This window comes from Balaenoptera borealis, assembly GCF_965194805.1.
Source record: "Balaenoptera borealis genome assembly, chromosome: 3".
Lineage (NCBI taxonomy): Eukaryota > Metazoa > Chordata > Mammalia > Artiodactyla > Balaenopteridae > Balaenoptera > Balaenoptera borealis.
Window position 1 is genome coordinate 2,597,111 of NC_138866.1, and position 20,828 is coordinate 2,617,938.

General features: G+C 52.3%; 1 protein-coding gene across 3 annotated transcripts; it reads right to left on the bottom strand.

The window, feature by feature from the left end:
* Positions 1–3,907: 3,907 nt before the first annotated feature.
* On the bottom strand, positions 3,908–20,033 carry ZNF839 (zinc finger protein 839). 3 transcript variants are annotated; one of them, XM_082387415.1, is made up of 8 exons: positions 19,301–20,033; positions 13,940–14,824; positions 11,231–11,464; positions 8,982–9,074; positions 8,144–8,284; positions 6,010–6,150; positions 5,723–5,852; positions 3,908–4,897 (listed from the first exon to the last, which is right to left on the bottom strand). In XM_082387415.1, the coding sequence occupies exons 1-8, from the start codon at positions 19,589–19,591 to the stop codon at positions 4,041–4,043; spliced, it is 2,772 nt and encodes a 923-aa protein (XP_082243541.1). In that variant the 5' UTR covers positions 19,592–20,033; the 3' UTR covers positions 3,908–4,040. The 3 variants fall into 3 exon arrangements, with proteins under 3 accessions (XP_082243541.1, XP_082243542.1, XP_082243543.1); XM_082387416.1 differs by having other exon boundaries at positions 11,291–11,464; positions 19,301–20,030; XM_082387417.1 differs by lacking the exon at positions 11,231–11,464 and having other exon boundaries at positions 19,301–20,031.
* Between the last annotated feature and the right edge of the window lie 795 nt (positions 20,034–20,828).

Here is a 20,828-nt window from a genome sequence, read left to right on the forward strand (position 1 = left end):
GCAAAGACCAGCATCATGGAAATGAAAACTGGCTCCCAAAATACTACCCCTATTTTTGTACTGAGGCTGTGACAGGCCAAGTGAAGTGTCTTCCATGTCATTCTCCAGGCATAAATCCTATAGTTTGGCAATATTTGCAACCAGATATCAGGGGTCAGTCCTGCCATTGCTCCCCAGAAACAGAAATCTAAGAAACTTCATGCTGTGTGATACAGGATGTAGCCTCATGAAACTGAACTTCTAGCATCCCAGGCAAAGAACAAGTGCTTCCCAGGCAAAGAAAGAAAATATTCCCCAAATAAAAGACTTTATATATGATGGGGATGTATTTTGAGCAAAAGGCTATCTCACTGTGTAAGTTGGCGTAGCCAAAGCATTTAAAGGCAACATGTCTTAGAATTTCTCTTTCCTTTGCAGTATTTATTAAAATCTAACCCTCAGAAAAGCAGCCTGTCAGATGTCCTGCAGTCTGGAAACCGCCTGGTCAGCATTCGGCACAAGTGGCAGCCTGCCCCCTGCTTCCTGCAGCTTAGACAGCAGGCTGCAGTCCTGAGCCAGACAGGCGGGACGGGCCCTCCGAGGCACGAGGTCAGTTTTATGTTTGGGGTGGGGCGTGGTACTTAAAGCACAAATGCTCTTCAGAGGAGACCCTGAAGAATTTCTAGCCCTTTCTAGGACATTTCCTGTGTTCGTGATGCCTCGTCCCCGGACACCCAGGTTGCCCAGGAGAACTAATGGAAACGATCAACGCTGCTGATGCCAAAACCCCCCCTCTGTGCACTAGCACTGAATTGAATCTCGCAGACAGAGTTTGCGGTGAGGTAGAAAAGAATAGCTTTATTGCTTTGCCAGGCAAAGGGGGCCACAGCGGGCTAATGCCCTCAAAACTGTGTGTCCCACCCTGGGGTGGGGTTGCTGATAAGGATGAGGGTGTGTGCAGGGCCCTTGTTCCTTCAGTCCAAATATCACCTGGCATCAGGCGGTATCATCGAACTGTGGCCTCTCTGGAATAAAGAGTGCTTCATCAAGTAGTTAACGTCTTCTGTTGGTTGGGGGTTTTAGTTCTGCAGAAGAGCTCAAAGGTAGTGTTACGTGTACCCCTTGAGGAGGAAGCAGGACCCTGCCCCAAGGCTGCGCTATTGTTTCCTGACTTCTCCTCCCTTGTCTCTGCATCCCCTCCGTTCCCTGATTAGCGACTGTTTGAACCTGCCCTTTGGAACTCAGGGAAGGCCATGGAAGCTGAATGAAACCAATTTCCTACAAACAAGAAATGGGTGACATGGAAAGACTTGTGCCCGGGAGTCCCACAGGGTCCTGCTCCGTTTCACTGCAAAGGACAAACGAGTGAATGAGCCAAGTGTCCCGTGGCATTAGCCCAGGGGTCCCTCACACACGGAAGAGGCATCAAATTGACGGAAGAGCTCTCGGCTGTTGAGTTTGCTGAGTTCCAAAGTCATTACACAACTTATAGGACAGTTTCTATCTGAAAGGAACAATGAAGCCATTGGAGAACCCATATTGGACTTCTAAGCATAGTGGATTGATCACCAGATATCTGCTCTGCCTCTGGAAATCTTGCGAAATAGACAGTAAAGAAATATTAACAGGTAGAATCCACAAAAACAGAACTGGGTTGGGGAAGCAGTTCAAGATGAATTCACGATAAGTACATTTAATGAAAACTAAAAAAAAATTCCCTCTTTCTCTCTTTCCAGGAAACACAAAAGCTTAGACAAACCATGAAAGTAATCACAAGGTACCGAACACAGCACAGCTGTGAACAACAGTGCACGTCATCAGTGATAATGTGACCTCTGTTGATCAACCACTCGTGCTATTCACCAAATACTCCCAGACTCCTGCCTTCCCGGCCCATGGAAAGCCTGCACTTCAGTGCCCTTGGGGTTGGGTGGGACCGTGTGGCACTGACGTGCCTCTCCTGGTGGGTCTAACCTCTCGCGGAGCTCTCTCCCTCTGGGGGCGCCGCCGGCAATGCTTGAGTTCTGGCTGCCCCTGCTGGGTCCCCCACCGACCTCTGAGTGACACGACTTGGGAGCAGGAGACACACGCCCCTCTGTTGTTTCAAGCTGCTGAGGTTTTTCAGAGCTGTTACTACCACTCTCCAGACTGACCCGAAGCAGTTTTAACCCCTCTGGGGGAGGGGTTTGGCTGCTCGTCCTTTGGTATCGACTCTCCACTTCATTTAGGTGTTACCTGGCATGTGGCTACCAGTGGAGGAGGAGGTCTCAGAGCCTTCTGTGCAGCAAGGTGTGGCCACCGCACTAGCAAGACGTGAGCAGAGGCCCCGTGTGCGTCTTCCAGATCACAGCCCTGGCAGGCCTCGCGCTCCTCCTGCCCCTCCTCACTTCCCGGGCGATGGAGCAGACACACGAGGCGGCGAGCCTTCCGAGACTTCTGGGAGGATGGCACCCCAGGTGCGGAAGCGACCTGGGTCTGGACCACCTCTGGAGCAGAGCCACCCAGCTCCCTGAATGCCCAGTGGCTCACATGTGTACTTGAGAGGTGCCACGCTCTGGATACGTCCCCCCAAGGTCGTGTGTTGAAGTCCTAACCCCCACGCTCCAGGACCCCAGGACTGGACCCCCAGTGGTTTCGTGCGGCTCTGGGTTCCCGAGAAGTGCCCGAGTCCACAGGATGTGCTGAAACCGAGCGGGGCCCAGTGGGGCTCCCGGGCATGGAGGCCTTTTTGTCCCCCGTTTCTTGTAGGCAGGACTGCAGCCTCCATGACCTCCCCTAAGTTCCAAAGGGCAGGTTCGAACAGTTGCTAATCAAGGGAGGAGCAGCTAAGAAACCACTGGAGGCAAGAGTAAAGGGACCAGAGAAGCTCATCAAGACTAGGAGACCCGGCCACCCGAGACCCTGCACACCCCCTTATCTTATCAGCAACCCCACCCTTGGGAGGTATTGTTATAAAACTCCTTATCAAATCCTCCTGGGTTGGGACACATAGTCTTTCCAAGGCTGGATCCCACTGTGTCCCCCTTTGTCTGGCAGAGTAATAAAGCTGTCCTTTTCTACTTCACCCAAAACTCTGTCTCCGAGATTGGACTGGGCACTGGTGTACAGAGAAGCTGAGCTCTCGGCACCAGTGCCACGGCCTGACCCTCGAGCCCGACGCTCCTGAGCAGCTGTGGTTTACTCATTCCGTCCTGCAGGGACGCCCGCCCTCCTGATCCTGTTGGACCCGCTTTGCTATCAAGTCAGAGGACCGGAAAACGCCCCCAGTCACTGAGAGGGCTGTAGACAATGCGGCCCCCCAAGAATAAAGCCCGCCCCTCCACAGCGGGCCTGGCGGGAGCACAGCACCAGGGGGTGCGGCCCACGACCCCCAGCTCCGCCTGCCCGGGGTCTCTCCTGACAGTCTCTGCCACTGGGGGCAGAGGACAGCTGTGCCCTCTTGATGCTCTCGTCTGAGTGTGGGCAAATGGCCCTCCCTTTCTCTCCCCGTAATAGAGCCAAGGAAAACATTCCAAAAAAAGAGATCTTGATAAGTGACTTTACATGTGGGACATCAAAGGACTGGGGGTCCCATCCCTATGCCTCACTTTCCTCATCCATAAAGTGTCAGTAGAAACAACTTTCTTTCCTACTTCCCAATAAAATGCTGCCCAGATGGCAAGCTTACATATTTATTTTTTTATTGAGCCCAAAAGAAGCTTCTAGTATGGACCAAGTCTGGTGAAAGAGCAGCATTATCACCGAAGAGAAAGGGGGCATAGTTTTTTGGAACTGGGGAGCAGGGGAGACTCAAGAAATAGTGTAGTGGTATTAACTGCAATAGTTGTCAAAAGCTCCTAGGAGTTAGATGTTATCAGGAATTTGTTATCAGGTAACGTATCTGCCATTATTACAATGAGCAAGATGTAGAAAAAGGTAGACAGTGGGGTAGAAAGACATTATTCTTTATAAATAAAATGTTCACTTGTGTGTCAGTATTCACATTAGAAAAATAAACATTCCTTGAAGTAGACCTCCGGGTAAAATACATACAAATCTAGGACTGCGGCTCCGGCTCCATTTCACTGAGGGGGCTCCGTCTCCACGGCTTCCAGAGGAACCCCTTCCGGGGGGCCCGCCTGCAGGGCAGGCCCCTCTGTGTCGGTCACTATGACAACGTCCCCCTCCCCAGACACTACGGAGCCTGGATGGGACAAGACACGCCCATCAGAAGTCTGGATAAGTATCTGCTCCTGTCGCTGGGACAGCAACGTGGGGCCCCCACTGGCATTTTCAAAAGCCATGGCTTCCCTGACGGCAGTGATGCCCTCCAGCTCCCTCCGGTCAGCGGGTGTCTCGGTCCCGCAGAGCGACTGGTCCAAGTCCCCCGCGTGGCCTGTGAGGCCCCCTTCAGGACCCAGCAATCCACCCCGGCTGGGCTGAGGCCCCGGCTCGGACGTGGTGCCGTAGGCATAGCCGGCTGGCATGATGTCCACGGACCATGCTTTCTCCTGCGGCGGGGCCGCGGCCTCCGGAAGCAGGACCTCGCCGGGGCTACACACCTCGCGGAGGCTTCCCGCCTCTGCATTTCCAGGCCGGCCAGGTGGCAGGGCCATCGAGGTGCCGCAGAGAGCCCGGCTTCCCGGGCCGTCCCCAGCGTCCTGTTCTGACGAGTGTTCCTGGGCCTTCTCCCCAGAGGACGTTGCCACCTGGTCCTGGGCCAGCGATCCTGGTTTTCCTAACTGAGTATAAACCCCCGGCCCACGGGCTTCTCGAAACCAGAGAGCAGGGTCTGCAGACCCACTCCCAGCGGCTGAGTCAGCAAACGCTTTCAGCTGCTGGCCCGCCTGTGCTGTGCTGCTGTCGAGCTCAGAAACCAGCATCGTGGGACTTTCTTCAGGTGGGTGAGAGGCGCCCCCATTTACTCCAGGGGCAAAACCTAAACAGTTGGGAAAAACAGACAATCATTTGTGTACTGCTATGGCCGGTCACTGTACTCACTATCCAAAACAAGCTAGTCCAAAGTAATTTTCTTGCCCCAAAAATGAAAACATAGACCCTCCTTGTTACTTGGTAGCTTCCAAGAATGGATGAAATTAAAAGAGGAAACCCAGACTAGTTAGGGGAGAGGAGCTGTGTTCCAAGCAGGTGCCAGAGGGTCTTCATCGTCCTCAATGAACAAATCGGCCCTCCCCTCCGGAAGAATTAAGTAGTAAGTTCTAGAATGGAGAATGCCTCTTTAAATTAGAGACTTTAGAATCAAGGCAAGGTATCAGGCAGCCCTGATAAGATTTTAGAAAGTTATATAATCATTCTCAGTATGCCTGCCGTACGTTCCAACTGTCTCATTGATCAGTTCTAGCTAGAGCCGAAATAAAAGCTAGAACATGTCTCATTTTCGAATGTTAACTCTCAGCTGGCACTTAGAGCCAAGTCTCACGAAAGCCAAGCCATGGACTTGGTGTGTCCGTGGGACCTGTCCCTGGTCTCAGGTCTGCCTAGCTTCTTGGGACCCGCCCCCCCCCCCCCCCGCCAGGTACAACCGACTCAGTACCACGAGGCAGCTCTTCATTTCAATAAGGGACGCAAGAAAACCCCAAAGACCCCAAGACTCACAGGGAATAAACATGGACCCACAGAACACTGGGAGGCTGGGGTAAAACTCTTGAGAAAGCAGAGGGTTCTCTGAGACGTGGCCACAGGGGCACCCACCCGAGCAGCAGGCCTCTGAGCCCCAGGGTGCACCCCACAGAGAGCGTTTTACCCGCACTGGCCTCTGGGGCGCACGAGGCCGGCCCCTGCAGGCCTCCACCGTCGGCAGAATATTCTGTGGTGTCCCGGGGCACAGGTTCTCTTCTGGTCCTTTTCACCGAAGCCAGCCTCTCCTCTGTGGTCTAGGAAGAGAAGATGCAACCAACTAAGACTAGGGAGAAACAGGCCACCTTGCACCTTTTCTTCCTGGAAAACAGTGTTGTGAGTTGAAGAGATCCAACCCCAATAATCCAATGTAGAACGGACAGTAGCCGGGTGCCCCCGCACGGCCATGCCCACCTCGTTCTCCCTCTTCTGTGGGCCAGCGTCCTCCAGCACCTCCCGGTCCTCCTCTCGGCTGGTGCACTTGGGAGGAGTGCAGTCTGTGTGTATTTCTTTTTTCCTCAGGAATTCTTCTGTGATTCCTAAGGACTCGGCAACCTGAGCAGAAAGGGGCCCATAGAGACGCTCCACTCAAAACACAAGATTCGGAATCATGTCAACACTTAAGAACAAAGGGCTGAGCTTAAATCTATGAAGTCCCTTTGTACAGCAAGGTGCCACCTAAACAGTGGGAAAAATGAAGATAAATTGTCGTCACAAGCTTCATAATGTTAGTCTCACACCATGGTAACTTTCTTGCCCATTATTCCTCCTTTTTTGAATTCTCACTGGTATCTTCAGAAAGATAATCCTGCCTATTCTGGGACCAGATCTCCTTTCCCAGTTGGTGGAAAGGATGTGGGTTTGAGAGCCAGAGCTGGACCCCAGCACCTCTGCTCAGAGCCTGGGTGACCTTGGCAGCCACCTACCTGCTAAGTCTCCTTATCTTATGAGGGAGACCACAGTTGCCCTGAAGGGAGACCACAGTTGCCCTGAAGGGACTTTGTAAAGATTAGATTAGACTCCCTATGCAAAACCTATGTAAAGCACTGGATGTTAAGGTAATAACCAAACAGCCATCATCACTGATACCTAGACAGCATAAAGAGAACACCACAGAGCAGGCAAGGGGTGGGGCAGGAAGGAAGGGCAGCAGGTCACAGTTAAGCTAGAGAACAGGGGTCGGCAAGCTTAGTGCCCAACAACCTGACAGTGTCCCCTGCCAACAGAGCCACTGTCTTCGCTCCAGAGAGGCTGCGTCACATCCCGAACTGCCCACAAAGGAGGGTCCCAGTGAGCATGCACAGCGTCCGTGCACGTCCTGTCTGCTCCATAACAGGATGGTACCCACACCGGCTTAACCGACGGTTTATAAACAGGTAGGTGACCACTGCCAACCGGGGCATCTATGGGAGGCTTAGCAAAGAATCCATTGCATTTTAAAAATATATGATTTAAGAAAATAAAACACAAGAGTTTATTAGGTTATATTAAATATTGAATTTGTATAAAACTAATGATCATGACCCAAAAAAACAAAACCCAAAAAACCCATATATTATATTACAGTGTAGATTAAGACTTCTTGCTACAGAAGTACCTGCTCTGTACTGAGAAAACACTCACCTTTCCAATCACAGACAGGCAGCTCCATCATTGGTGTAATCAAATGGTAGGAGCAGTCAAAGTCAACATGGCCTAAGCAGTCTTCATTGTTGTGTGAGTGATTTTTTAGTAAACCCGACACCACGTATTTACCTTCTGACCTACTTACGTACCTGTATTCACTAGCTGGTTGTATTTCTTAGATCCCGCATATAATTGATGTCATACCGCATTTGTCTTCCTCTGACTTACCTCCCTCAGCATAATGCCCTCCAAGCCCATCCATGTTGTTCAATTGTCTGGCGAAACCAGACTATTACAGCCCCGGCACGTGAGAGCCGGAAAAGCCCGTGAACTCAGTGCTGCCCTTTGGCAGAGGGGTGGGGGGTGCAGGGACTTGCCAGGAGTCAGTGAGCTGCTCGGTGGAGGCACAGACCTGAGTCTCCGTGCTGGACACAGCAAAAGGCCCCTGGGTGACCTGACCACGGGCCACACTCTGCCCAGCAAAGGGTTTGATCCAAGACAAGTATATCCGTATCAGTTCACGACATATTTTTGTCAAGGACCCAATATAGCTAAAGGCAATGACACTGAAATGAGAATTCTGTCAACGCAACCACAAACAATAACTACTGGTCCCTGTGTAACTCAGCCCTTTGCAAACACCTACACACTGAAGAAAGACACAGTCTATTAATAACTGTGATCATCGGTGAGTGGGAGGATTATGGGTGTTTGCAATTTTCTTTTAGCTCATCTGTATTTCCAAGTTTTCTGAAAAAAGCATGTATCACTTTTATATTAAGAAAAAAACCCTGCACTTGACGGAAGAAAAAGCTAGAAGAAGTTGACTGTGAAGATGTCACTACTAAAATAAACATCCTCCTTTTTTAATGGACAGCCTTCTTTCGGCTGTAAGAGCGAGTCTCTCTTGTGAGCTTGTTACCTTACTGTTGTTTATTTCCAGAGAACAGGGAGCAGAGCTACGGAGGTAATCTTGACACATTTTCTTAACCATTTTATGCAACTCTTCAAATTCCTTGTACACAGCTGGGAAGAAAGGTTTTGCTAGATGACCTTTTTCAACCTTAGTGAAGATAAAGATGACAAAAAAAATGTTTAAACCCAAGGCAATGAAATGGAAAATACAGAGAGAAATCTGAAAGAGGGAAGGACTCAAGTTCCTCAGCCCTCAGCAGCCATCAACACAGGCACAGCCTTCGCTCCCCAGCGAGAGCCTCTGTGTGCCCAGCATTGTGCTGGGGGGGCACCAGAATGGGCCTGGGAGAAGCGGCCCAGGAAACAAACCAGCCCAGATGAGGGCCACCAGAGGATGGTGGCCAGGGGAGCGGTACGGGAAGGCAGAAAGGCCCTGAGGACCAAAACGGGCACATTCCGGGGCCTGCAGGCCAGGGAGGGCCAGGCCTCTGCCCCTCGGGGCGCCTCCAGGAAGCGTGGGTGCCGGCGGTGAGGCCGCATCTCAGAGCGGGCTCACCGGGGGCAGAGCTGCAGTGGAGGAGGCTGGCAGGGTGGGTGGGTGCCAGGAGAAAGGTGACTGTCGCTCCTCCCACCCAAAGTGAAAACAGCCACGGAGTCCGCGCGCGGCCCGCCTGAGAGCCGTGTGCCGGGCATCTGGGCAGGGCCGGCAGGCTCACTTCAGCTCTGTCCTCGGGGAGGGAGAGGATTCCCAAGGGCCTGGCTCCTTCTGAGGAAATATGAAGGACGCCTTTCTAAATAACTTCAAATCATCCCCTCAATCACTTAGAAACACTAAGGAGACTCACCTTCATCAGAAGAAATTCAGACACGGTCACGACCTGAGCCAGCAGAGGCAGAGCCAACTCCACTAGATCCTCCCGGTCACACTGGTGGAGAAACTACCAGAAGAAAGCGTTTGACATCTCTGGAAGCATGGAAAGAATTTCCCAGCAGCCAATGAGTTGTTGTAGCAAAGAACACAGAAGGCAGAAAGTTCCCTGAATTCTCAGTGATTACGCGCCTCTCGACTGTAAACGTTCTGCCTTGTTAAGTATCGCACTTGCTCGCCCACTGACAAAGCCCCGTGGTCGACGCTGGGCTCAGAGTCTGGCTCCCGCACGACAGCACTGAGCGAGTGGTGGGCGCCTGGAGAAGGACACAGCGGTGGGGAAACGTGCTTCCTGCTCTCCAGGGCTCACCAACTAGTGCCCGAGACGAAAATGCAAGCAAATCCCGGGGCAGCCCGCTGCCAGGAGACCACCACCAAAGTACCCGTACAGGCGGGACAGACGAGGAGACTAGGACCCCAGGCGGGGGGAGAGGATGCAGGGAGGGCACCATCCTCAGTCCTCAGGATGGGGGAGGGGTGAGTGAAGGGGAAAAGAGGGGTCATGGGTGCCTCTGGGCTCCCAGCTGAGCACCTGGGCAGCCCCCTGAGAACAGGGGGTGGGGCAGGAAGCCAGCCTGTGGGCTCTGGCAGGATGTGGACGGGTCTACAGGACAGCAGGTGGGGATGCCTGAAATCAGCTCTGAAGCTCGGGAGTGGTCTGGACAGAAGTACAGGCGTGAGAGTCAGCAGACGGAAGGTGGTTTGAGAAACCAGGAGGATGGGTGAGATACCCAGGGAGGCAAGAATGTCAGGGCGAAACCGACAAGTCCTAGAAACAGTCATACAAGGCTCAGGGAGGTCACGGGCTCAGGGCTTAGGAAGGGCCATCAGTTGGGAGCTGCAAACTGGCAGGGGTTCCGAGGAAGCCACAGATGGTCATAAAACAGTCAAAAGGCAAAAGGAAAACCTTTTCATTTGCAAGATAAAAATGTCTAATCGTGACTTTCAAGAGCGCTTAGAGCAAAACGAGCAGCTGGTTTCCAGCGCTCGGGAGGCGTGAGAAGGCGGGCGTGTGGGGCGCGGCCCCTCTGCGGCCTGGCCCACGTCCGGACGTCCAGGACGCGCGTCACGGCAACAGCGGGGGCGCTTCCTCGGCCCCCCGCTCCCAGCCACGCGCACCTGGCAGTGCTGCCGCTGGCTGCTCCGGCCGCCACCTCTCCCCCTGCACAGCGTCCCCGCCCAGCCAGGACAGGGCCCGATAGTGGACGGACACCCAGTTCCTGTGTAGATGAATGCCCGTTTCTGGGGAGACTCCCGTCTGTGAGATCAAGAGCGGTGCTGTTCGGAGCACTCCTCGACTCTCTGTGTGACAGGTGTGGCACTGCGAGTCAAGGTGACGTGTTAGGGTCGCCTCACTGGTCTCAGATCCAAATTCTGGATCCGCCACCGACCTGCGGGGTGACCTGGTACAAGTTAACAGCCTCTGTGAGGTTCAGGTTTCTCACCTAAGTGGAGCTGCTAAGGGTCAGGGCATCAGTGAAACGAGGCACGGCTGGAACCGAGCAGGAGGCCCGGCAGCCGGCGCCGCCGAGGGGCCAGCGGGAAGCTCGTGCGTAGGAGCCGGGAGGCCGGGCCCCTGACGGCGGCCACGCTTTCTGGGGCCAGTTGTCTCACTAACTTATCTCGTGCTCTCTCTTGCTGTTTTTCACTTCTTTTCTTTAAGATACTCATCCAGCCATTAGCAGGCAAATAAATACATCCTAGTCAAAGACAATTTGTCTAAGTTTGGGTTTCCGCTTTTCTAAGCCAATCCAACTAAATTCGATAAACTTACTTTCAAGGGGGTGGAATGGAGATTCTAGAGTTCAAAACCTGCAACACGCTTTTATACCTTGAAACTTTTTACAAAAAAACAGAAAACCATTTCTGTTGTTTTCTAAACTGCTTCCATGAAAACACAGCTTATAATTATTCTAAAACTGAAAAAGGCAAGCAGCTCTATATTTAAGGCTCTCTGGTCATTTCAAACAGGTACACCTAGGAGTTATTTCAGATAATGCTGTCTTTGAATTTATTACACACTTCATCTGATTACACACATCAGGTGAACTGTTTAGTTGACCTAAACTGGGTATTTTACTTCTAAATTCAGAAACCTAACAGTGAACCGCCACGTACCATGCCAGAGACACAGGTTTCAAGAACAGGGTTCTAAGAGCGACGCACCTCCAGGAGCCTGGCTCTGCTCCTTGCTGGGCCCTGTGCACAAACTGCCCCAACACCCACCTGCGGGCGAACCACTCCGCTCTGCTCCAGGACGGCGGTGCTGGGCTCTGGGAGGGCCACGGAGTAGCCGCTTCTTCTAGGTCCAGGGTGTCTCTCTGATCCCAAAAGGGCTGAAAAACTTCCATTTTTTGGTTCAGACACCAGCGCCTCTTCAACGTCTACAGACTGACCATTCTAGATAGGGTTGCACACCCAAACAAAAATAAAATAATCATGATTTATACACCATGATGAAAACCTTAAAGCAGAACAATGTCAAGTCAAAAGCAAGGAACTTGCTAAATTCTTCTTCCTTGCATAATTAAGACACATTAACTATAATCAATGCATCTTACACGTAAACCAAGTATCCCTTTAAGACACCAGACGAATACTACCCTCCAAGTCAGGGGCTGACAAACCCTAACCCTGGGGTGTTGCCCAAAATGAAACAAAAGACTTTTCTGATGTCACTACCATCTTAAAAATTGACCTGAATTTTGTTAATTCATAATTTACCCATGACTTTTAGATTTTTTAAATTATTTTTTATTGGATATATTTCAAATACCATAAAATTCATCCTTTGGAAACATACAATTAGGTGGATTTTAGGATATTCACAAGCTTGTGTAACCATCACCACTATCTAATCCCAGAACAGTTTCATCATCCCCCAAAGAAACCCTACACATTATCACACATTCCTCCCTCCCCCCAGACCCAGCAGCCACTAATCTACTTTCTGTCTCCATGGATTTGCACAGCTTTGGGAAGAGAATCGGGATCTAACACTAGCTAGCTATTTCCTCATTCTGTGCCAATTCCCTCCTCCTCTGAAAAGAGGAATAATACACCTACATCTCCCAGGACTGGTAGAAGGTTAAATACAAGGAAAGCTAGCACAAAGTGTGTCCTCTTAAAGAATCTTCCCTCCAAATCTTCATTAAAATGTAGCCTCAGGAGGAACGCCAGGTCTGCCTGTGGCTTTAAGCACCACGTGGCCATCCACGGCCGACTCAGGAGAGGAGACACAGTTCTGGTTGGAGGGAGCCGCTCTGGGACCCCACGGCCTCAAAGCCGTCTGGAGCAAGGCTAGGTGCCTCAATTCCAGAAGTCAGATATCCAGAAGCTGCTTTTGCTGTGGTGTAAGATTTCATTACTGAAGGAAATGGAAGGTGCCAGCCGGCCTGGTCGTCCAGTTTGTCTGAGGCAGTCCTGGCTGCGCCTGCTGTCTCCTGGAATGGTTAATAGTGCCCCTTTCATTCTCAGAATGTCTGGGTTTGGGTGACAAACTACATGGGCATCCTGGTCCTACCACAACTTAAGAAAAGTTAGAGGTCTCTCGGAAGTCGGGCTCTCGCCAGCTGTGAGAGGCGCAGAACCTCCTAGCAGAGGCAGCCGGGCCTAGAGTGCAGGGTTTGAGGTCAAAAGACCTGGGTCGAACCCCAGCCCGACAGAGTCCTAGGCGTGCCTCGACGGGGAGCCCGTCGTCCCCGCTGAGCCCCACGCGCCTCGTCTCCAGTAGGGACCCCTGCACCTGCCTTTAGGGCTCTCACAGGATTGAGCGAATGTACGTGATGCTCCCGCCCAAAGCAGGCGTGCAACAAACGGTGTGACTGTTATTACTATTATTACTGAGGCTGCAAGGTGAGACAATGTTTTTGAATCCTAACACAGGGCTGTCCCATGGTTCTACCACTAGGCCTCACTCGGTACAGATCTCCTGGGCCCAGGAGGTGTCTGTTCAGGTCCCAAGGAGCGGATGTGAAAGCGGAAGCAGCCGCCGGCCTCGGCCCTCCTGCAGGAACCCCGTCCGCTGCTGGGAATGAGGTCGCCACGAGCAGGCAAACACGCAATTTCAACAGCTTCCAGGTCCCTAAAGTCACAAACTCCCATCAAGTAGTCACATCAATTCCAATGCCGGTTTCTCTATTTAACGTCTGAAAACTACAAATAACGAACAACAGCTAACACAAGTCAAAGGAAAAGGAAGGAAGCTTAAGACAAAGTGGGATGAGGGCGACCACAGAGGCCCGCCATTTGTTAAAGTGATCCACCTGCTGTTTTTTAAATAACTGATCTATTGTACATGGCACACAAATGCTCACCACACATGTTGGGTAAGTTAAAACTTCAGTAAATAAACGTTGACGTGGTGATGCAAACTCACGGTGACTCGTATCTGCTTTGTCTGATTGAGTCTCGGAAGGGGCAAAGCAAGGAGAGAACACGGCAAGCAGACGTCTTACTGCGGACGCCCCAGGAAGCAGCCCTGTGGACTGGCGCCCCCCACTTGGACCTTTCCCAGGACCATAGTCATGTCAGCATCAGCCAAGAGTGCTTGCGATTAGTTTTACTGACTGGATCTACAGGACTGGTGCCTGCGTTCCCATCAGTAAACCGTCTGCACTAGACGGAAGACACACCTCTCCTCGATTACCTGGCAGCAGTGCAGACAACATAAAGTTAACTTAAGGATGATGGACAGGGGACTTCCCTGGTGGTCCAGTGGTTAAGGCTCCGTGCTGCCAATGCAGGGGGCGTGGGTTCGATCCCTGATCAGGGAACTAAGATCCCACATGCCGTACAGCGTGGCCAAAAAAAGATTAAAAAAAAAAAAAAAGGATGGGCAGGAATCAGGACGCTATCACCAGACAGAAATGTTACCTGCAGGCCAGCCCGTGCTGAGCAGGCCCCTTCCTCACTTAGAAGAGCTGGCGTGGACAGCTCCGGGGATGCCAGGCTGGCGGTCCTGCCCTCCGTGGGGCCCGGGATCATGCTCCCATTGGCTTTCTTAGACAGCAACGTCTCAGGCTCCAGGTGGCCATGGCCTGGATTCAGTTTAAAGTGCCGGGCGAGCCCCCCCTTTCCTATATATGACTTTTCACAGGTCTGACACTTAAAAGTTTTGGGCCTCAGAGAGCAGCTCGATAAATCAAAGAGCGCCTGCCTTCCCCTGTGGTCTTCATCTTCCTCCACGCTCAGTTCTGAGTAGTCGTCAGAGTCTGAGGGGTGACCGTCGGCCAAATCCTCTGTTTTTATGAATTTATAATCTTTAGCTTTATACTTGGGAGGTCGAGATATCCGTCCAGAACGTGTTTTCACTTTTAAAGATTTTTTTAGTTTCTTGGTGCATTTTGTTTGCGAGCTGGAAATAAATAAATTTGCTGGACTGGATGAAGCAGATGTTCCTGCCGGCGGGTCAGAGGCTGGCAGAGGGGGCGGCGTGGTGCCTTGTCCACTCAGGGCCTCAGAGGCCAAGACTCTCCGCGCAGGGACTGGTCGGAGGGCGAGCGGCGGCCTCTGGACGAACACCTGAACGGGAGGCTGAGGTGGGTGACTCGGGAAACGCGGCTGTGGCCCGGGGCTCAGGAGGGGCTGCGGCCCGGGCAGCCGAGAGCTGGCGACGCGGAGCCCCAGCGCGCTGCAGTGCCTCCCGAGCGGCTGGCTCGGCCTGGCTGTCTTGGGCTGGATGGTGGCCAGTGCAGGCATCGGCTTTCCCTGAGCTTTCGTCTCTCCAGATGTAACCTTGACACAAATGGCTTCCAATTGCTTAAACACAGAAAGAGAAAAGAAGCACCATGCTTATCAACATTTCTGCAATTTTACTCTCATCTTAAATCCACTGTTGAGATTTTTTTCTAACTTATGCATCTTACATAGAAAAACGTCTATATAATGTATCTGTACTGTTTCCAGTGGTGTTTCTCAGCCTTTCTGCCCAGTCCACAGTAATCTATTTTACGTCACACCCCTCGTGCTTGCAGAAACATTTGCATATATAAACAAAATAAAAAGTTCATGCACTTACCATTCCTACATAAATGCCTTCTGATAGTATCTACTCTACATCACTTAAAAAAAAAAATACCAGTCATGACCCACTAATGAGCTCATGAATATCCTTCTTGATAGTTTTACCACAGGTGTATTAACTTGGAGTTCTTAGTACTCTAAATTGGACTCAATTCAATGTGTGGCCTCCTTTTTAAAAGTTTTCAGTGAAATTCTGGAAACCAAAAAAGCCATGAAGAACTATGTAATTCAGGTCGCTACCACCTACCTTACAACATGCAACATTACTACCCGGGGAAAGCCCTCTGCTATGCCCCCAACCCGCATGCCTTTTTCTGAGTCCTATCTTGCATTTGCTCTTTACCATTCTCATGCATTCTTTATATTACACTTGTAGATATCCCTAAAAATATGCAGTTCCGTTTTGATGTGTTTTTAAGCTTTAGGTCAGTGAATATCATCTCCGGTATCTTGTCCAGAGATGATAAGTCCGGGGCTTTCTCCTCGCTATCTTGCCTGTGAAATTCTCCATATTGAGGTGTGCAGCTCTCAGGCGTTCGCTTGCCCTGCAGCATGAGAACAACGTTCTCCTGTCAGAGGACAGGTGGTCGCCAGCCCTGCGCTCTGGTCTGCTCTGCGTTGTGACGTATGTGTGTGTGTACACGTGTGAGTTTCTCCAGGGCACACACCTAGGAGTGGGGCTGCATTTCTTCACCAACTTTTTTTTTTTTGACATCTAACAAAGTTTTAAATGCATGTGCTTTTTGATCCCCAGCAATCCTGCTTCTTGGATCCCAGAACAAACACTGGCACAGGCACAAAGATGTATGTCTGGGAGGTTCAAGGCAGCACTGTCTGTAACAGCAAAGCACCCACCAAAGGGAAGGGCTGCTGCCAACAAGGTTCCACAAATACTGAGCAGCGCCCGGGTGCCCGACACAGCGCTGCGGGTGTTACGGAGACAGCTGTCATGGGCTCAGGGAAGGGGCAGCAAAACAAGGCCCCTGCCCTCACCGAGCAGAAACAATGAGCATCCTTCTCCAGGGAGAAAAGACAGACAAACCTCATCACCCAGAGCCGGCCTTCTCAACCACAGCACAACTGACATTTCGGACCAGTAAGTGAGTCGTGGCAGGCGTGCTGTGTACTGTTGAGCACCATCCCAGCCTCCACCCACCAGATGCCAGTAGCACTCCCCAGGCTGTGACAATCAAAAATGTCTCCAGACAGTGCCAAACGCCCCCCGTGGGGCAAAACTGCCCCCAGTTGAGAACCACCAACTTGGGGTCACCAACAGGCCCTCTTTGGACTCAACCCTCTACCAAGTAGAGGGTCAATAAAAATATCACACAGGACAGAATGGAAACCCTCACTGACATCAAGCTGGAGTGTATCTGTCTGAGTGCATGTTATACACTTACTACAAACAGCAAAGACAAGTCAACATATTGGTTTTTGAGGAAGGGTACAGAGCTGGTCCTGGGCTACTGTGAATCCAATGACAACTAGATTTACTTGCACATCTTTTAAGAATCACATTCGTTTCACTTTACTACCAATTACTTAGAATGTGTCTCTAAGCTCTTGGGGTATTACCAGATAATGCCATTAAAGACAGACAGACAGATAGAACCCCCCCTCAACCCGCATGCCAAATCCTATTGCTTTAGAATTACCACAAGTGGCCAAGCTGGTCTAATTCTTTCATCTGCTTTCCAGACCAGTTTACCAAGTGGGTACTATACTTGATACTTTGTTATATGTCTATTTCATTCAACAAAGTTTTACTAAGTATCTCTGGGTGCCAATACACAACAAAAGTTAAGTCCCAGCCTCACCCTTGGGGAGGGGGTGTTTCCCCTGCCCCACCTCAGTCAGCTACAGACCTGCTGACTCAGGATATCCTGCCTCAAAATCTGTACCTTCAAAGCTCCACTGATGATTCTGAAGGCAGACTAGGTTTCCTAAGGAACACCGATAGGAAAACGACACCATGGTGCAAGGGGTGCAGTAAGAGGGGCAGGAAGAGTTCAGGCCTGGTAGGCTTCCCAGAAGCGGTGACCTCCACGGGGGGCCTTGAAGGCTGAGTAGAATTTTTGCCAGATGGAACACATATTCTAGGTGTAAGGAAAAACGTGTGAACGGAGGGATGCATGAGAAAGGTCACGTCGTGTGGTAGGAAACTGGAAATGTTTCTGTGGGGCAGGAACGGGAAGGATGGGAGGGATAGGGGCTGACCTGTGGGAGTGTGTCCACTTGGTCTGTGCCTTCTAATCCACACCACCCCCAACAGAGAACCACGGGGCCGGGGATCTCCAAAGGCACACCCTGCCCCACCTCCAGCACTGCCTCTCCTCTCCTGCATTTTCAACTTGGACCCACCCTTGCAGATCTAGTTCAGATGCCACCTCTTCTGATTCCCTCAGCCAGAAATAACCTCTCCCTTTCTCTCAATGCATTTAGTTCTTTATCGTACCTCTAGCTTTCTGACCTTGATCAGAAGTTATCCTGAGTCATGTTTTACCTCCCTGGTACCATCATAACCTCCCTAGGAGCAAGGTACACATCTGATTTGTCTTTGTGGCCTCTATGGCACAGCTTGGGGGGGGGGGGGCGGGCAAAGAATATTAGCTGAACAGACTGCAAAATTACATCGTCGTGAATGCAGGTAGAATTTATATCATTCCAACTAGATTAGCTACCGAACACAATCATGCTACCTAAGTTTGCTTTCGTTTTCTGGAACACGTCATTTTTGGACTCTTTCCTAAGCTACCAAACCCAAAAAGCTGTAGCCACATTCAACAGGTCCTGGAGAGTAGCCACACAGGGGGGACCCTGGGCAAAAATCACTCAACCCCTCTGAGCTAGTTCCTCATCTGTAAAACGCTGATGAAAGCACTTTTGTGTGTCTGCTGAGAGCCAAGCGGCTCAGCACAGCGCTGGGCACGGAGCAGAGGCCGGCAAACGAGCCACTGGCACCCTTCTGACTCCACAGACCTGCTGTGCAGGGCTTATGGGAGAAGCATCTGTTTCTCCAGCAGAGTACGAGCTGGAAAGCTCACCCAAGGAGCCAAACCTCCTGCAAGTAAGGAAACTAAAGCCCAAAGAGGTCGCGTTACCCAAGGTCCCACCTCTATGAAGTATGGCATTTAGGCAGAATCATACTTGTCTTCCCAAACTTTAGTGAGACAACCTTTCCAGTCTTGATGACCAACTGGGTATGACTCTAAACTGTCAAAATCACTCAGTCAAAAACAAAACCGTAAGTGAAACCCTGTGAAGACTGCTGATTCTATTCTCTGCCTATTTATTCTAGTGCAAGAACAATCTATGGCAATTCTGGAGTGAGAAGCATTGTCCTTTACAAGCCCAGTGCTGAAAGGGGATGTGACTTTACACGTGATGGGAAGGACCTCAGGCTTCAGGTGCTACACCGGACCCTCTGGGCTCGGAAGACCATATTCTAGATCCAGCTTCCCTAGCAGCCAAGAGCTGTGTGACGGGGAAATAGCACCGCTGAGAAAGGATGTTGGTCAGTATACAGAGTGCTTTCACGTATCTCATTCATTAAGCGAATGTCGGGCACGTGCTGGGCCATTTGTCACTGGGGTTACGAACACAGGCACTGCCACAAGCCCTGCACCAAGTTACTGTAATGTACTTATTCTGTCCCGAGTCTCGGCCACTTGCAGCACCTTCCACCTGGAAAATTCTCCTCTTAATGTCCTTCTAACCCATTCAGGTCTCCGCTCCGGTGTCAGGCCTAAGGACTACTCCCTCTACAGCAGCCCCCACGTCAGGCCCACAACGTGCCTCACGTTCTTCAGGGCTGCGGTCGACGCTGCGCCTCGGGCAGGGCCCGGAACACCGTGAGTGTTCAAGGAAGGCGGAATGAACGGACGAAGGCCTGCGAGAGGAGCCAGGCGGCACGGAGGAGCCCTGAGCAGGGCTGGGTCCCAGGCAGGGGCCGCCACGGGCACAGGCTCCGAGGGCCCGGCGCGGGGGAGGAGCTGAACACGCTGGGGCGGTGACAGGTGCGGGTGGCCTTTGGTCCCCATGGAGCTGAGTGTGGGGACGCCCTGAATTGTAACGCGGGCGGACACCGGTCTCTCGGGCTGGGCAGCTCTAAGGCCTGAGGGGAAGCGCGGGCGCGAGCTCCGGCCTGCCCGCCGCGAGGCCTCGGCCCCCTCCGGGCCTCAGTTTCCCCGGATGTCCCTCCCGGCGCCTCACCTGCGGCGGTAGCAGGCGCGGCGGGCGCGGGGGCTCGGCCCCGGGACCCCGCTGCAGGGCGGCCTGCTGGGCCGCGTCCCGCAACCGCAGCGCCGCGTCCTGCAGCACGAAGGGCGGCGGCGGCGGCTTCGCGGGTGGCTGCGCCTTCGTCACCTGCTCCAGGACCCGCCGCAGCTGCTCGGGGCCCAGCGGGGCCACGCGCGCGGCGCTGCCGCTCTGGCCTGCGGGAGCCCGGCCGCCGCCGCCGCCATCCTCACTGCCGTCCTCAGCCTCCGGCTCCGCGTCCGCCATGACGGCCGAGGCGGGGACTCGAACCCGGGTCGCCGAGCGCCGGCCGCTCAAATGTGCGTCACCTGGGAAAGGGGGGCAGCTACGAGTGCCCCGCAGGCCAAGACACCTCGGAAGGCGAACGCACCTGACCGAGCAGATCGGTAGGCGGGGCCTGAGCTGTCCCGGCTCTGCCACCGCGTCGCCAACAACAGGACCCGGCAGTATTTTCTTAGGGCTTGTCGTGGACGTATTTATCGTTCACATATCACCTCCTCCAGGAGCTGTCCAGGAACTCTCAGGCAACGGTCCTCGAGGTTCCAGAGCCCCGGCCCTAACATCACCCTGGCCAAATGTTCTCAACGTCACGTGAAGACCCTGCCTGGACGTAGACTCCTAGGCCCCACCTCCACACCTTCCGATTTGATATATCCGAGAGGGGGTTCAAAGTGTGAATTTTTTTTTATAAATTTATTTTATTTTATTTATTTATTTTTGACTGCGTTTCGTCTTTGCTGCACGCGGGCTAGTTGCGGCGAGCGGGGGCTACTCTTCGTTGCGGTGCGCGGGCTTCTCATTGCGGTGGCTTCTCTTGTTGCGCAGCACAGGCTCTAGGCGCGCGGGCTTCAGTAGTTGCAGCGTACGGGCTTCCGTAGTTGTGGCGCACGGGCTTAGTTGCCCCACGGCATGTGGGATCTTCCCGGACCAGAGCTGGAACCCGTGTCCCCTGCCTTGGCAGGAGGATTCTTAACCACTGCGCCACCAGGGAAGTCCCTCAAAGTGTGCATTTTTAACAAGTGTGCTCCCCAACCCCGAAATTGTTTCCATGCCGGCCCCCTCCTCCCTACCCACTCACCCAGACGGGGCGCACCTCGAGGGTGTAGTTTTACTCATTCAGTGTCCAGCGGTGCACGCTCAGGGAATGAATGATGGACGAATATGAATGAATGAACAAACGAGCGAATGAACCGCCCCACCCCTCTTCACAGCTCAGTCCGCAGCTCTACCGCCCCCACTTCTTCGGCCCATCCTTTCCCAGTCTCCCCTCCTTTTACTCTCCTGATTCCGCGTGTCTTGTAGCCGATAGTGCGTGCACCTGTCTCAAGGGGGCAGTAGAGCCATTGATCAACAAACACTAAGCGCTTGTTGGGTGAGTCATCATCGCTGCCCTCTGTATAGAGTCTAGGCTGGAAGAAGGAAGACAAAACCAGCATTTGCAGTATAATATGGTGAATGCCATGATGCTCATGGTGGGGGCAGC

What these genes read in the sequence shown, in the direction of transcription:
- ZNF839 (XM_082387415.1), bottom strand. Translation starts at nt 19,591, where the DNA reads ATGGCGGACGCGGAGCCGGAGGCTGAGGACGGCAGTGAGGATGGCGGC. An exon ending in CAGCACGGGCTGGCCTGCAG is followed by an intron (nt 11,465 to 13,939) that starts GTAACATTTCTG and finishes AACCCTATCTAG; the next exon opens with AATGGTCAGTCTGTAGACGT. An exon ending in TGGAAATAAACAACAGTAAG is followed by an intron (nt 6,151 to 8,143) that starts GTAACAAGCTCA and finishes CTTTCTGCTCAG; the next exon opens with GTTGCCGAGTCCTTAGGAAT.